Raw genomic sequence first — 14,253 nt, 5'->3', positions numbered from 1 at the left:
TACCCGTGTTGTGGGATGAAGTACCAGACAAGTGAAGGCACAACGTCTGGGTGTGAATCTGATAACCTCACGGACCGTATAGGTGTGATAACCAGACAGGCTTGTGGTTATAGTCTGGTCACAGATGGACTAAATTCCCTGAATCAGCAGGAGTTCAGGAGGCTGTCAACAGACGGGTCCAAACAATCCCATTTCCTGAGTGGTAACCAAGCTTGTGTATAAGAACAGGCCACTTAAGCCATTGTCAGTTGAAACAGACTCAAGAAGATCGCGCGCGAATCCACTGTACTTCTATTCTCCAGATTGAGGGAATTATCACCCGATCTGTGTTATGCAGCGATCTTAATAAAGCCTGGAGAGACAATTTGTGTTCTTGTGAGCTTGATTATCTGGTATCCGAAACCCTGGGACTCCCGATCATTAGAGTCAACCTCAGTGTGTGGAAAGGGATTCCCTGGTGTATCCCACCCGCTGACACACCAGTGTGTCCACAGTGTGACTGCGGTGGGTCGATTCCACTGTTTCCGATGCCTTTAATCACATCCAGGATTGAACCATGTTAATTCAGCAACTGGGGCTTGTTAATGTTAAGAGCCCCCAATAACTGGGCTGGATTTAAAGATTATTCCCTGTTCTCTCAGTACTAGTGAGCAGAGAGAAGCTGATGTTATAGAATCATAGAGCACAGTAAGATGCCTTTCGGCCCATCATGCTGCTGCCGGCTCTCTGAAAGAGCGATGCAATTAGTCCCACTGCCCTGCTCTTTCCCCACAGCCCTGCAAATTTCTGCTTCTAGTATATATCCAATTCCCTTTTGAAAGTTACTATTGAATCTGCTTCCACCTCCCATTCAGGCAGTGCATTCCAGATCATCACAATTCGCTGTGTAAAAAAAGTCTCCTCATTTCCTCTCTAGATTCTTTTGCCAATGATCTGAAATCTGTGTCCTCTCATTACCAACCCTCCTGCCAGTGACAACAGCTTCTCCTTGTTTGCTCGATCAAAACCCCTCATAAGTTTCAGCACCTCGATCACAGCTCCACTTAACCGTCTCTGCTCCAAGTTATATTGCCATTGTTTTGTGAATTGTTGCTGTGATCGAGGTGCTGGATGTCCGTGCCTGGGGAATGGGACATTCTTTCCTCGTGAGCACCGAGTGTCAGCATCCAGCAATCTCTGGTCAGGGACTGTCTTTTTAAACTGCCTCACCTCAGCTTTTTGATTTCCTGATTTCATTATTAAACATTTCAGAGTTTTTGCAGACTGACCAAGGCTGAACAGATAAATGTGAGGTATTACATTTTGGTAGGAAGAATGGGGAGGTCACTTATCACTTGGAGGGTGCAAGTCTAGGTGGGGTAGAGGAACAAAGGGATCTCGGAGTACAAATACACAAATCACTAAAAGTTGCGACACAGGTTAGCAAGGCCATAAAAAAAAGCAAACCAAGCACTAGGGTTTATTTCTAGAGGGATAGAATTGAAAAGTAGTGAAGTTATGCTAAACCTGTATCGAACCTTGGTTAGACCACACTTGGAGTACTGCGTGCTGTTCTGGTCGCCTTTTTATCAAAAGCATATCGAAGCACTGGAGAGGGTGCAGAGAAGATTTACAAGGATGATACCAGAAATGCGAGGGTATACATATCAGGAAAGGATGAACAGGCTGGGTCTCTTTTCTCTTGAAAAAAGAAGGCTGAGGGGTGACCTAATAGAGGTCTTTAAAATTATGAAAAATGTTGATAGAGTGGATACAGAGAGAATGTTTCCACTTGTGGGGAAGAGCATAACTAGAGGCCTCAATATAAGATAGTCACCAAGAAATCCAATGGGGAATTCAGAAGAAACTTCTTTACCCAGAGAGTGGTGAGAATGTGGAACTCGCTGCCACAGGGAGTGGTTGAAGCGAATAGTATCGATGCATTTAAGGGGAGGCTAGACAAGCATATGAGGGAGAAGGGAATCGAGGGTTATGCTGATAGATTTAGATGAGGAAAGACGGGAGGAGGCTCGAGTGGAGCATAAACACCGGCATGGACTGGTTGGGCCGAATGGCCTGTTTCTGTGCCGTATATCCGATGTAATCCTATGTCAAGTATCCCAGCTGGCTTCGCTCCAGGCACTTTAGCTCAGTGGGCAGCACTCTCGCCTCTGAGTCAGAAGGTCGTGGGTTCAAGTCCCAGTCCAGAGACTTGAGCAAAAAAATCTAGTCTGACACTCCAGTACTGAGAGAGTGCTGCACTGGCAGAGGTGCTGTCTTTCAGATGAGATGTTAAACCGAGGCCCCCGTCTGCTCTTTCAGGTGGATGTAAAAGATCCCATGGCACTACATTGAAGAAGAGCAGGGGAGTTCTCCCCGGTGTCCTGGGGCCAATATTTATCCCTCAATCAACATCACTGAAATAGATTATCTGGTCATTGTCACATTGCTGTTTGTGGGAGCTTGCTGTGCGCCAATTGGCTGCCGCGTTTCCTACATTACAACAGTGACTACACTTCAGAAGTTCTTCATTGGCTGTAAAGCGCTCAGACAGCCTGAGGTTGTGAAAGGCGCTATATAAATGCAAGTCTTTCTTTCTCAGCAAGAGGGCGAGTGTCAGTGGTTGGAGGGAGGAGCTCAGTGTTGTCACTGGGTGGACACAGACAGATTGAAGCTAAAAGACAGAGAATGCTGAAGTTTGGAATGATAACACCCAAAGTCAGGAGATGAGCCCTTTGCCTAGATAAGGGAGGTGGTTGCTAAGAGACCCACAGACCTAATAACACTGCAAACTGCTCAGGCAGCAGACTTGTTGCAACATGTGAGGTCACGAGTGAGTTGGTGCCCAGACAACAGAGGCTTGGGCATTCCTGAGAGAGACAAACTGGTTCTGTAACCGGGAGAATAGGTTGAGGGAGTCATCCTACGTGGGACGGCTCGTCTGAGGTGTTAACACAGAGTCAGCTTGGGAATGGGATGATCAATGAATCATAGAATCATAGAAATTTACAGCACACAAGGAGGCCATTCGGCCCATCTTGTCCGTGCCGGCCGACAAAGAGCTATCCTCCCTAATCCCACTTTCCAGCACTTGGTCCGTAGCCTTGTAGGTTACAGCACTTCAAGTGCATATCCAAGTACTTTTTAAATGTGATGAGGGTCTCTGCCTCTACCACCCTATCTAGGCCCCTCATAATTTTATACACCTCAATTAGGTCTCTCCTCAGCCTCCTCCGTTCCAAAGAAAACAACCCCAGCCATCTCTGCTTCTAGCCAAAATTCCCCAGACCAGGCAACATCCTCGTAAATCTCCTCTGCACCCTCTCTAGTGCAATCACATCCTTCCTGTAATCTGGTGACCAGAACTGCACGCAGTGTTCTAGCTGCGGCCTAACTAGTGTTTTATACAGTTCAAGCATAACCTCCCTGCTCTTATATCCCTTGCCTCGGCTAATAAAGGCAAGTATCCCGTGTGCCTTCTTAATCTCCTTATCTACCTGTCCTGCTACCTTCAGGGATCTGTGGACATGCACTCCAAGGTCCCTCTGATCCTCTGCACTTCTCAGTGTCCTACCATTTATAGTGTATTCCCTTGCCTTGTTAGCCCTCTCCAAATACATTACCTCACACTGGTCCAGATTGAATTCCATTTGCCACTGTTCTGCCCACCTGACCAGTCCATTGATACCTTCCTGCAGTCTGCAGCTTTCTTCTTCATTACCAACCACAATCAATGACTAGTGGATTAGAATAGTATCAAGGTGGAGCCTGTTCCCTGCAATAGTTGGAATTGTTGGGACGGCTGGAAGTCCACCGCCGAGCAGGCAGCCTCGAAACATAGAAACAGAGAAACAGAGAAGATAGGAGCAGGAGTCGGCCATTCGGCCCCTCGAGCCTGCTCCGCCATTCAATGCGATCATGGCTGATCATCCAAATTCAGTACCCGATCCCTGCTTTCTCCCCATACCCCTTGATCCCTTTAGCCTTAAGAAATATATCCAACTCCTTCTTGAATATATTTAATGAATTGGCCTCAACTGCCTTCTGTGGTAGAGAATTTCACAGGTTCACCACTCTCTGGGTGAAGAAATTCCTCCTCATTTCTGTCCTAAACGGCCTACCCCTTATCCTTAGACTGTGACCCCTGGTTCTGGACTCCCCGACCCTTAGACTGTGACCCCTGGTTCTAGACTCCCCGACCATCGGGAACATCCTTCCTCAGATAAGGCGACCAAAACTGCACACAATACTCAAGATGTGGTCTCACCAAGGCCCTGTACAACTGCAGCAAGACATCCTTGTTCCTGTACTCAAACCCTCTCGCTACGAAAGCCAACATACCATTTGCCTTCTTAACCATCTGCTGCACCTGCATGCTTACCTTCAGCGACTGGTGCACAAGGACACCCAGGTCTCGTTGCACTACCCCTTCTCCCAATCTATTGCCATTCAGATAATAATCTGCCTTCCTGTTTTTGACACCAAAGTGGATAACCTCGCATTTATCCATGTTATATTGCATCTGCCGATTTCCTCACGAGTTCCTGAAAGTCTGCCTGCAGGACCTCAGCCCTTTTCCTTCCTATGTCTATGGTTCCCACATGGACCATGACTCCTGGCTGTTCAACTTCCCCCCTCAAAATGTTCTGCACCCTCTCAGTGATGTCCTTTACCCCGGCACCAGGGAAGTAACACGCCGAGCGGGACTCACGTCGAGGGTTGGAGAAACACCTGTCTAGCCCCCCTGACTATCGAATCCCCTATGACCACTAGATTTCCACACTTTGCTTTGTCCCCCAGTGCAGTCATTGCCCCACAGTGCAGTGGATGCGCTCTAGACTGCACTCTCCCCCCGAGGTGTCGTCACCTTCACCGGGATTCAGCACTGAAATCCAGTTTGAGAGCGCCGCACTCCCGGGGGATTCCTGCACTGCCATGCCTCCTCAAACCCTGCTCGGCGGCCACCCAGTTACAATTCCCACGAACTCTCTGTGGCTGCGGGGTGACCACCTCCTGGAACGTGCGCTCCAGGAAACTCTCAGCCTCCCGCCTGCCCGGCAGTGACTCCAGCCACTCCCCAAGCTCAGAGACCCTGAGCGCGAGTTCCAGCCACTGGAAGTGCTTCCTGCACACACGGTTCACCAGGACACGTGAAGCGTCCCGGAGTTCCCGCATGGCACAGGAATTGCAGCCATCGGTCCCATCGTTTGGCTTAAAATCTGTCTACTTAAGCTATAGATGTATATGATGTGAGGTTAGTGTGCCCTTACCCCATTTATTATTTCCTGATATAGGCATAACCTTGCATTTCTGGTATCATCCTTGTAAATCTTCTCTGCACCCTCTCCAGTGCCTCTATATCCTTTTTATAATATGGCGACCAGAACTGTACGCAGTACTCTAAGTGTGGTCTAACCAGGGTTTGATACAGGTTTAGCATAACTTCACTGCTTTTCAATTCTATCCCTCGAGAAATAAACCCTAGTGCTTGGTTTGCTTTTTTTATGACCTTATTAACCTGCGTCACTAATTTCAGTGATTTGTGTACTTTTACCCCACGATCACTTTGCTCTTCTACCCTATTTAGATTCTTATTTCCAAGTAATATGTGACCTAATAATTTTTTCTTACCAAAATGTAATACATTTGTCGGTGTTGAAATTCATTTGCCAATTATAGGCCCATTAATATAATAAGGCATGTTGTACAGCACGGGCTAGATACAGAGTAAAGCTCCCTCTACACTGTCCCTTCAAACACTCCCAGGGCAGGTACAGCATGGGTTAGATACAGAGTAAAGCTCCCTCTACACTGTCCCATCAAACACTCCCAGGGCAGGTACAGCACGGGTTAGATACAGAGTAAAGCTCCCTCTACACTGTCCCATCAAACACTCCCAGGGCAGGTACAGCACGGGTTAGATACAGAGTAAAGCTCCCTCTACACTGTCCCATCAAACACTCTCAGGGCAGGTACAGCACGGGTTAGATACAGAGTAAAGCTCCCTCTACACTGTCCCATCAAACGCTCCCAGGGCAGGTACAGCACGGTGTTAGATACAGAGTAAAGCTCCCTCTACACTGTCCCATCAAACACTCCCAGAGCAGGTACAGCATGGGTTAGATACAGAGTAAAGCCTCCTCTACACTGTCCCATCAAACACTCCCAGGGCAGGTACAGCACGGTTTTTTCTTACCAAAATGTTAATACATTTGTCGGTGTTGAAATTCATTTGCCAATTATAGGCCCATTAATATAATAAGGCATGTTGTACAGCACGGGCTAGATACAGAGTAAAGCTCCCTCTACACTGTCCCTTCAAACACTCCCAGGGCAGGTACAGCACGGTGTTAGATACAGAGTAAAGCTCCCTCTACACTGTCCCTTCAAACACTCCCAGGGCAGGTACAGCATGGGTTAGATACAGAGTAAAGCCCCCTCTACACTGTCCCATCAAACGCTCCCAGGGCAGGTACAGCACGGTGTTAGATACAGAGTAAAGCTCCCTCTACACTGTCCCATCAAACACTCCCAGAGCAGGTACAGCATGGGTTAGATACAGAGTAAAGCCCCCTCTACACTGTCCCATCAAACACTCCCAGAGCAGGTACAGCATGGGTTAGATACAGAGTAAAGCCCCCTCTACACTGTCCCATCAAACGCTCCCAGGGCAGGTACAGCACGGTGTTAGATACAGAGTAAAGCTCCCTCTACACTGTCCCATCAAACACTCCCAGAGCAGGTACAGCATGGGTTAGATACAGAGTAAAGCCCCCTCTACACTGTCCCATCAAACGCTCCCAGGGCAGGTACAGCACGGTGTTAGATACAGAGTAAAGCCCCCTCTACACTGTCCCATCAAACACTCCCAGGGCAGGTACAGCACGGTTTTTTCTTACCAAAATGTAAGCTCCCTCTACACTGTCCCCTCCATGTTACACACCATCCTGACTTGGAAGTATATCGGCCGATCCTTCATCGTCGCTGGGTCAAAATCCTGGAACTCCCTCCCGAACAGCACTGCGGGAATACCTTCACCACACGGACTGCAGCAGTTCAAGAAGGCGGCTCCCCACCACTTTCTCAAGGGCAATTAGGGATGGGCAATAAATGCTGGCATTACCAGCGACACCCAGATCCCATGAACAAATTTTTAAAAAATGATCTCCCTGATTTTGTCCGTTTATTTTCCCTTCCTGCTCTTTCTCTTCTTGCCTTTCCTCTCCACATCTCTCTCTAATTGGCTGCTACATTACATTCCTACATGACCACATGTCAGAAGTCCTGCAATTGCTGCACAGCGCTTGGAGATGTCCTGAAATTGTGAAAGGTGCTGTACATATTCAAGATCTTTCTTTCTTTGTACTTATCTTCCCTCCTGTCTCATTTTTGAAATGTCAATGTTTCTTATCATCACTCACTTTCTCCTCCAATTCTTTTCTTCTCATCTCCTTCGTTTGTCTCTTTCTTACTTTGATCTTTAGTTTTCTTTCCTTGTCTCTCATTTATTTCTAATGTCCTGTTTCGCTTCCCTTATTACTCTCACTATTACCTCAATGCTAATCAATCGGGGGAAACTCTCCACTGGCTGGAGTCAGACCGAGCACAAAGGAAGATGGTTGTGGTGGTTGGAGGTCAATCATCACAGCCCCAGGACATCGCTGCAGGAGTTCCTCAGGGCAGTGTCCTCGGCCCAACCATCTTCAACTGCTTCATCAATGACCTTCCCTCCGTCATAAGGTCAGAAGTGGGGATGTTCGCTGATGACTGCACAGTATTCAGTTCCATTTGCAACTCCTCAGATAATGAAGCAATCCGTGCCCGCATGCAGCAAGACCTGGACGACATTCAGGCTTGGGCTGATAAGTGGCAGGTAACATTCGCAGCACACAAGTGCCAGGCAACGACTATCTCCAACAAGCGAGCATCTAATCACCGCCCCTTGACATTCAACGGCATTCCCATCACCGAATCCCCCACCATCAACTTCCTGGGGTTCACCATTGACCAGAAACTTAACTGGACCAGCCACATAAATACTGTGGCAACAAGAGCAGGTCAGAGGCTAGGTATTCTGCGGCGAGTGTCTCACCTCCTGACTCCCCAAAGACTTTCCACCATCTACAAAGCACAAGTCAGGAGTGTGATGGAATACTCTTCACTGGTCTGGATGAGTGCAGCTCCAACAACACTCAAGAAGCTCGACACCATCCAGGACAAAGCAGCCCGCTTGATTGGCACCCCATCTGCCACCTTAAACATCCACTCCCTCCACCACCGGTGTACCGTGGCTGCAGTGTGTACCATCTACAAGATGCACTGCAGCAACTCGCCAAGGCTTCTTCGGCAGCACCTCCCAAAGCCTCGACCTCTTCTACCTAGAAGGACAAGGACAGCAGGTGAATGGGAACACCTGATAGAATACATAGATCACTGAGGGCAGCAGGACAGGGAGATAAGGTGGTTAAAAAGGCATATGGGATACTTGCCTTCATTAGCTGAGGCATAGAATATAAGAGCAGGGAGTTTATGATGGAGCTGTACAAAACGCTGGTTAGGCCACAGCTGGAATACTGTGTGCAGTTCTGGTCACCACACTATAGGAAGGATGTGATTGCATTGGAGAGGGTGCAGAGGAGATTCACCAGGATGTTACCTGGGCTGGAGCACTTCAGCTATGAGGTGAGACTGGACAGGCTGGGGTGGTTTTCCTTAGAAACATAGAAGATAGGAGCAGGAGTAGGCCATTTGGCCCTTCGAGCCTGCTCCACCATTCAATGAGATCATGGCTGATCATCCAAATTCAGTACCCTGTCCCTGCCTTCTCCCCATATCCCTTGATCCCTTTAGCCTCAAGAAATATATCCAATTCTTTCTTGAATATATTTAATGAACTGGCCTCCACCACCCTCTGTGGCAGAGAATTCCACAGGTTCACCACTCTCTGGGTGAAGAAATTCCTCCTCATTTCAGTCCTAAATGGCTTACCCCTTATCCTTAGACTATGACCCCTGGTTCTGGACTCCCCGGCCATCAGCAACATCCTTCCTGGATCCTAGAGCAGGGAAGGCTGAGGGGGGCCCTGATTGAGGTGTACAAAATTATGAGGGGCATAGATAGGGTAGATAGAAAGGAACTTTCCCCCTTAGTAGAGGGGCCAATAACCATGGGGCATAGTTTCAAGATAAGGGGCAGGAGGTTTAGAGGGGATTTGAGGAAAAACCTTTTCACCCAGAGGGTGGTTGGAATCTGGAACTCACTGCCTGAAAGGGTGGTAGAGGCAGGAACCCTCACAACATTCAAGAAGCATTTAGATGAGCACCTGAAATGCCATAGCTTACAAGGCTACGGACCAAGTGCTGGAAAATGGGATTAGAATAGACAGGACTTGATGGCCAGCGCTGACACGATGGGCTGAAGGGCCTCTTTCTGTGCTGTATAACTCTATGGCCACCACCTCCAAGTCAAACACCATCCTGATTTGGAAGTATATCGCCATTCCTTCATCGTCGCTGGGTCAAAGTCCTGGAACTCCCTCCCTGACAGCACTGTGGGAGTACCTTCACCACACAGACAGCAGCAGTTCAAGAAGGCGGCTCACCACCACCTTCTCGAGGGCAGTTAGGGATGGGCAATAAATGCTGGCATTGCCAGCGACGCCCACATCCCATGAACGCATAAAAAAAACGTCATCCCATAACACGCGTACAAGGGCTCAGTAATGTTTAATTCATCAGAAAAAGACAAAGTACAACAACATACTGGTCAGATTAACAGAATTTCATCATATTTATGAGGCCACAAACTTAAAATAGTCACTAATAAATCCAGGAGGGAATTCAGGAGAAACTTTTTTACCCAGAGAATGGTGAGAATGGGGAACTCGCTACCACAAGGAGTGGTTGAGGTGAACAGCACAGATGGATTTATGGGGAAGCCACATGAGGGAGAAAGGAATGGGAGGAGGTGTTGATCGAGTTAATTGAAGTAGGGTGGGTGTGGAGCACAAACACTGGCATGGACCAGTTGGGCCGAATGGCCTGTTTCTGTGCTGTACATTCTATGGAACACCATGAACAGTCAAATGTAAGAAGTCACACGACACCAGGTTATAGTCCAACAGCTTTATTTGAAATCACAAGCTTTCGGAGCACTGCTCCTTCGTCAGGTAAAGTGGAGAGATGCATAAAAACACAGCTTATATAGTCAGAGAATAATGTCAGATGTTTACAGGTAATCTTTCTAACTGCCATTTATCACATCTCGGCAGAGAGATGATCACAGCAATCAAAAGTGTGAATGGTGTCCAAACAGGTCAGTCAGGAAAACATTACATCAAAGAACAATGAGGTGGGGTCACAAGGGGTCAAATGTTGCAGATGCTGGGGTCTGTATGAAAGACAAAAAACATTTTTTTTGCTGGAAATCACAGCAGGTCCGGCCGCATCTGTGTGGAGAGAACAAGCCAACGACGACTCGAGTCTGGATGACCCTACGTCAGGTGGGGTTACATGTAGTGTGACATGAACCCAAGATCTCGGTTCAGGCCATCCTCATGGGTGCGGAACTTGGCTATCAGTTTCTGCTCGACGATTTTGCGTTGTCGTGTGTCTCGAAGGCCGCCTTGGAGAATGCTTACCCAAAGATCGGAGACTGAATGTCCTTGACTGCTGAAGTGTTCCCCGACGTAGGGTCATCCAGACTCGAGTCATCGTTGGCTTGTTCTCTCCACGCAGATGCGGCCGGACCTGCTGTGATTTCCAGCAAAAAAAACGTTTTTTGTCTGTTTTTTTGTTTTTCATACAGACCCCAGCATCTGCATGACCCTACGTCGGGGAACACTTCAGCAGTCAAGAACATTCAGTCTCCGATCTTCGGGTAAGCATTCTCCAAGGCGGCCTTCGAGACACACAACAATGCAAAATCGTCGAGCAGAAACTGATAGCCAAGTTCTGCACCCATGAGGACGGCCTGAACCGAGATCTTGGGTTCATGTCACGCTACATGTAACCCCACCTGACGTAGGGTCATCCAGACTCGAGTCGTCGTTGGCTTGTTCTCTCCACACAGATGTGGCCGGACCTGCTGTGATTTCCAGCAAAAAAAATGTTTTGTGTCTGTTTTTTTGTTTTTAAACAGACCCCAGCATCTTCAACATTTGACCCCTTGTGACCCCACCTCATTGTTCTTTGATGTAATATTTTCCTGACTGACCTGTTTGGACACCATTCACACCTTTGATTGCTGTGATTATCTCTCTGCCGAGGTGTGATAAATGGCAGTTAGAAAGATTACCTGTAAACATCTGACATTATTCTCTGACTATATAAGCTGTGTTTTTATGCATCTCTCCACTTCACCTGATGAAGGAGCAGCGCTCCGAAAGCTTGTGATTTCAAATAAAGCTGTTGGACTATAACCTGGTGTTGTGTGACTTCTTACATATGTCCACCCCAGTCCAACACCGGCATCTCCACACCATGAACAGTCAATCGAAGGGAATCATCAGCACAGCAGTCTTAAAGATTAAACAGCAGTACAAGAATTTCAAAACATTCATCCATTCCATGTTCATGTCACTCCAACTGTCTACAGGGCCCTGCACTATAGAACAGTGTGAGCTCGCTGGTGTCTCTTCAGCTCCCCGGAGCTTTTAAAGCTCTTACCACAGTCAGAGCATTTAAATGGTGTCTCATCAGTGTGAACCCGCTGGTGTGCCAGCAGGTGGGATGACTGAGTGAGTCCCTTCCCACACACGGAGCAGGTGAATGGCCTCACCCCGGTGTGAACTCGCTGGTGTCCGTTCAGGTTCCCGGAGCTTTTAAAGCTCTTCCCACAGACAGAACATGTAAACGGTCTCGCATCAGTGTGAACTCGCTGGTGTTGCTTCAGATCCCTGAAGCTTTTAAAGCTCTTCTCACAGTCGGAACATTTAAATGGTCTCTCATCGGTGTGAACTCGCTGGTGGCCCTTCAGATCCCCAGAGGTTTTAAAGCTCTTCCCACAGTTGAAACATTTAAATGGTCTCTCATCAGTGTGATATCGCTGGTGTCTCAACAGGTGGGATGATTGAGTGAACCCCTTCCAACACACAGAGCAGGTGAACGGTCTCTCCCCAGTGTGAACTCGCTGGTGTGTCAGTAGGTGGGATGACTGAGTGAGTCCCTTCCCACAGACAGAGCAGGTGAACGGCCTCTCCCTGGTGTGATATCGCTGGTGTCTCACCAGGCTTGATGGCTGAGTGAATCCCTTCCCACACACACAGCAGGTGAACGGTCCCTTTCCTAATGTCTCCAGCTGGTGACCCTTCAGCTCCTGGGACCTTCTAATGCTTTTCCCACAGTCGGAATGTTTTACCGGCCTCTCCCCAGTGAGGACTCGCTGGTGTGCCAGCAGATTCAAGGACTGAGTGAATCTCTTCCCACACACTGAGCAGGTGAACAGAATCTCTCCTGCTCTCTCCAGCTGGTGTCTCTTCAGATCCTGGGACCTTTTAAATCTCTTCCCACAGTCAGAACATTTAATCAGTCTCTCATCACTATGAACAAGATGGTGTCTCAGGAGGGTGGCAGAATGAGTGAATCGCTTCAAAAACACGGAGCAGGTCAACGGTCTCTCATCGATGTGGACAAGCTGGTGTCTCAGCAGCACGGAGGGTGTAATTAATCCCTGCCCACACACGGAGCGGGTTAAAGGTCTCTCCCTAGTTTGAACTTGCTGGTGTATCATCGGAGCGGATGGCTGAGTGAATCCCTTCCCACACATGGGGCCTGGTTTTCCCCCAGTGTGTGGCCACTGGTGTCGCTTCAGGTATTTGTAGATTTTGAAGCTCTTTCAGAACATTTAAAAGGTCTCTCATCAATGTGAACTCACGGGTGTGCCAGCAGATTGGAGGAGCGACTGAATCAGGTCCTGATGAATCACGTAACTCTGTCAGAATTTGATGTGATGTTTGGTTTGAGCTTCCTGTCTGTAAATGCTTCACTTCTAAAACCCTGTAAAAGGAGTGTAGAAAGGGTAAGGGGGGAAGCAGGGGTTTTCTTGGCTTATTTTGCCTCAAAGAACAAACAGGGCAGAGCCGGTCCAACTGGTGTCCAGCCGTGCCCACAATAACCAGCGGGCCAGAAACAGCCCAATCCACCTCACTGACTTGGCCCTGAAGTCAAATCAAGTCTCATCAAATGACATCCTTTGTGACTGTGACAAAGGTAAACTATCCCTCCTCGTCCTTCCTGACCTTTCTGCAGCCTTTGACACAGTTGACCACTCCATCCTTCTCCCAACACCTCTCCACCATTGGCCAACTGGGCTGGACTGCACTCGCCTGGTTCCATTCTTATCTATCTAATCATAGCCACAGAATCACCTGCAACGGCTTCTCTTCCCGCTCCCGCATCGTTACCTCTGGTGTCCCCCAAGGAACTATCCTTGGGCCCCTCCTATTTCTCATCTAAATGCTGCCCCTTGGCGACATCTGAAAACACAGCCTCAGTTTCCACATGTACGCTGACGACACCCAGCTCTACCTCACCACCACTTCTCTCGACCCCTCCACGATCTCTAATCCGGTTCTGGGTGAGCAGAAATTTTCTCCAATTAAATATCGGGAAGACTAAAGCAATTGTTTTCAGTCCCTGCCACAAATTGTTCCCTAGCCACTGACTCCATCCCTCTCCCTAACATCTCTCTGAGGCTGAACCACACTGTTCACAACCTTGGTGTCATATTTGACCCTGAAATGAGCTTCCGAACACATATCCGCAGCATAACAAAGACCGCCTATTTCCACCTCCGTAACATCGCCCGTCTCCACCCCTGCCTCAGCTCATCCGCTGCTGAAACCCTCACCCGGGCCTTTGTTACCTCTAGACTCGACTATTCCAATGCACTCCTGGCTGGCCTCCCACATTCTACCCGATGTAAACTTGAGGTGATCCAAAACTACCCGTGTTGTAACTCAACGCCAAGTCCCATTCACCCATCACCCCTGTGCTCACTGACCTACATTGGCTCCCGGTTAAGCAATGCTTCGATTTCAAAATTCTCATCCTTGTTTTCAAATCCCTCCATGGCCTCGCCCCTCCCTATCTTAGTTATTCCCTTCAGCCTCACAACCACCCGCCCCCCGCGATAGAATCACAGAAAAATTACGGCACAGAAGGAGGCCATTCGGCCCATCTTGTCCGTGCCGGCCGATAAAGTGCTATCCACACTAATCCCACTTTCCAGCACTTGGTCCGTGGCCTTGTAGGTTACGGCACTTCAAGTGCATAT

At 48.4% G+C, this 14,253-nt stretch overlaps 1 protein-coding gene across 1 annotated transcript in view; it reads right to left on the bottom strand.

The window, feature by feature from the left end:
* LOC147118219 (uncharacterized) overlaps positions 1 to 13,313 on the bottom strand; it is a 97,955-nt gene extending 84,642 nt beyond the window's left edge. The window contains exons 1-2 of the mRNA XM_085983682.1: positions 13,266 to 13,313; positions 11,646 to 12,192 (exon numbers count right to left, since the gene is read on the bottom strand). Coding sequence (XP_085839808.1) covers positions 11,646 to 12,192; positions 13,266 to 13,313 — 595 coding nt within the window. The remainder of the gene's footprint in view (positions 1 to 11,645; positions 12,193 to 13,265) is intronic.
* Positions 13,314 to 14,253: the final 940 nt, after the last annotated feature.

Source organism: Somniosus microcephalus, chromosome 4 (genome assembly GCF_052327205.1).
Source record: "Somniosus microcephalus isolate GS21.2 chromosome 4, FLI_Smic_1.0, whole genome shotgun sequence".
Classification (NCBI taxonomy): domain Eukaryota; kingdom Metazoa; phylum Chordata; class Chondrichthyes; order Squaliformes; family Somniosidae; genus Somniosus; species Somniosus microcephalus.
The sequence above is the reverse complement of the archived record's forward strand: the minus strand, read 5'-3'. Positions and strand labels throughout refer to the sequence as shown.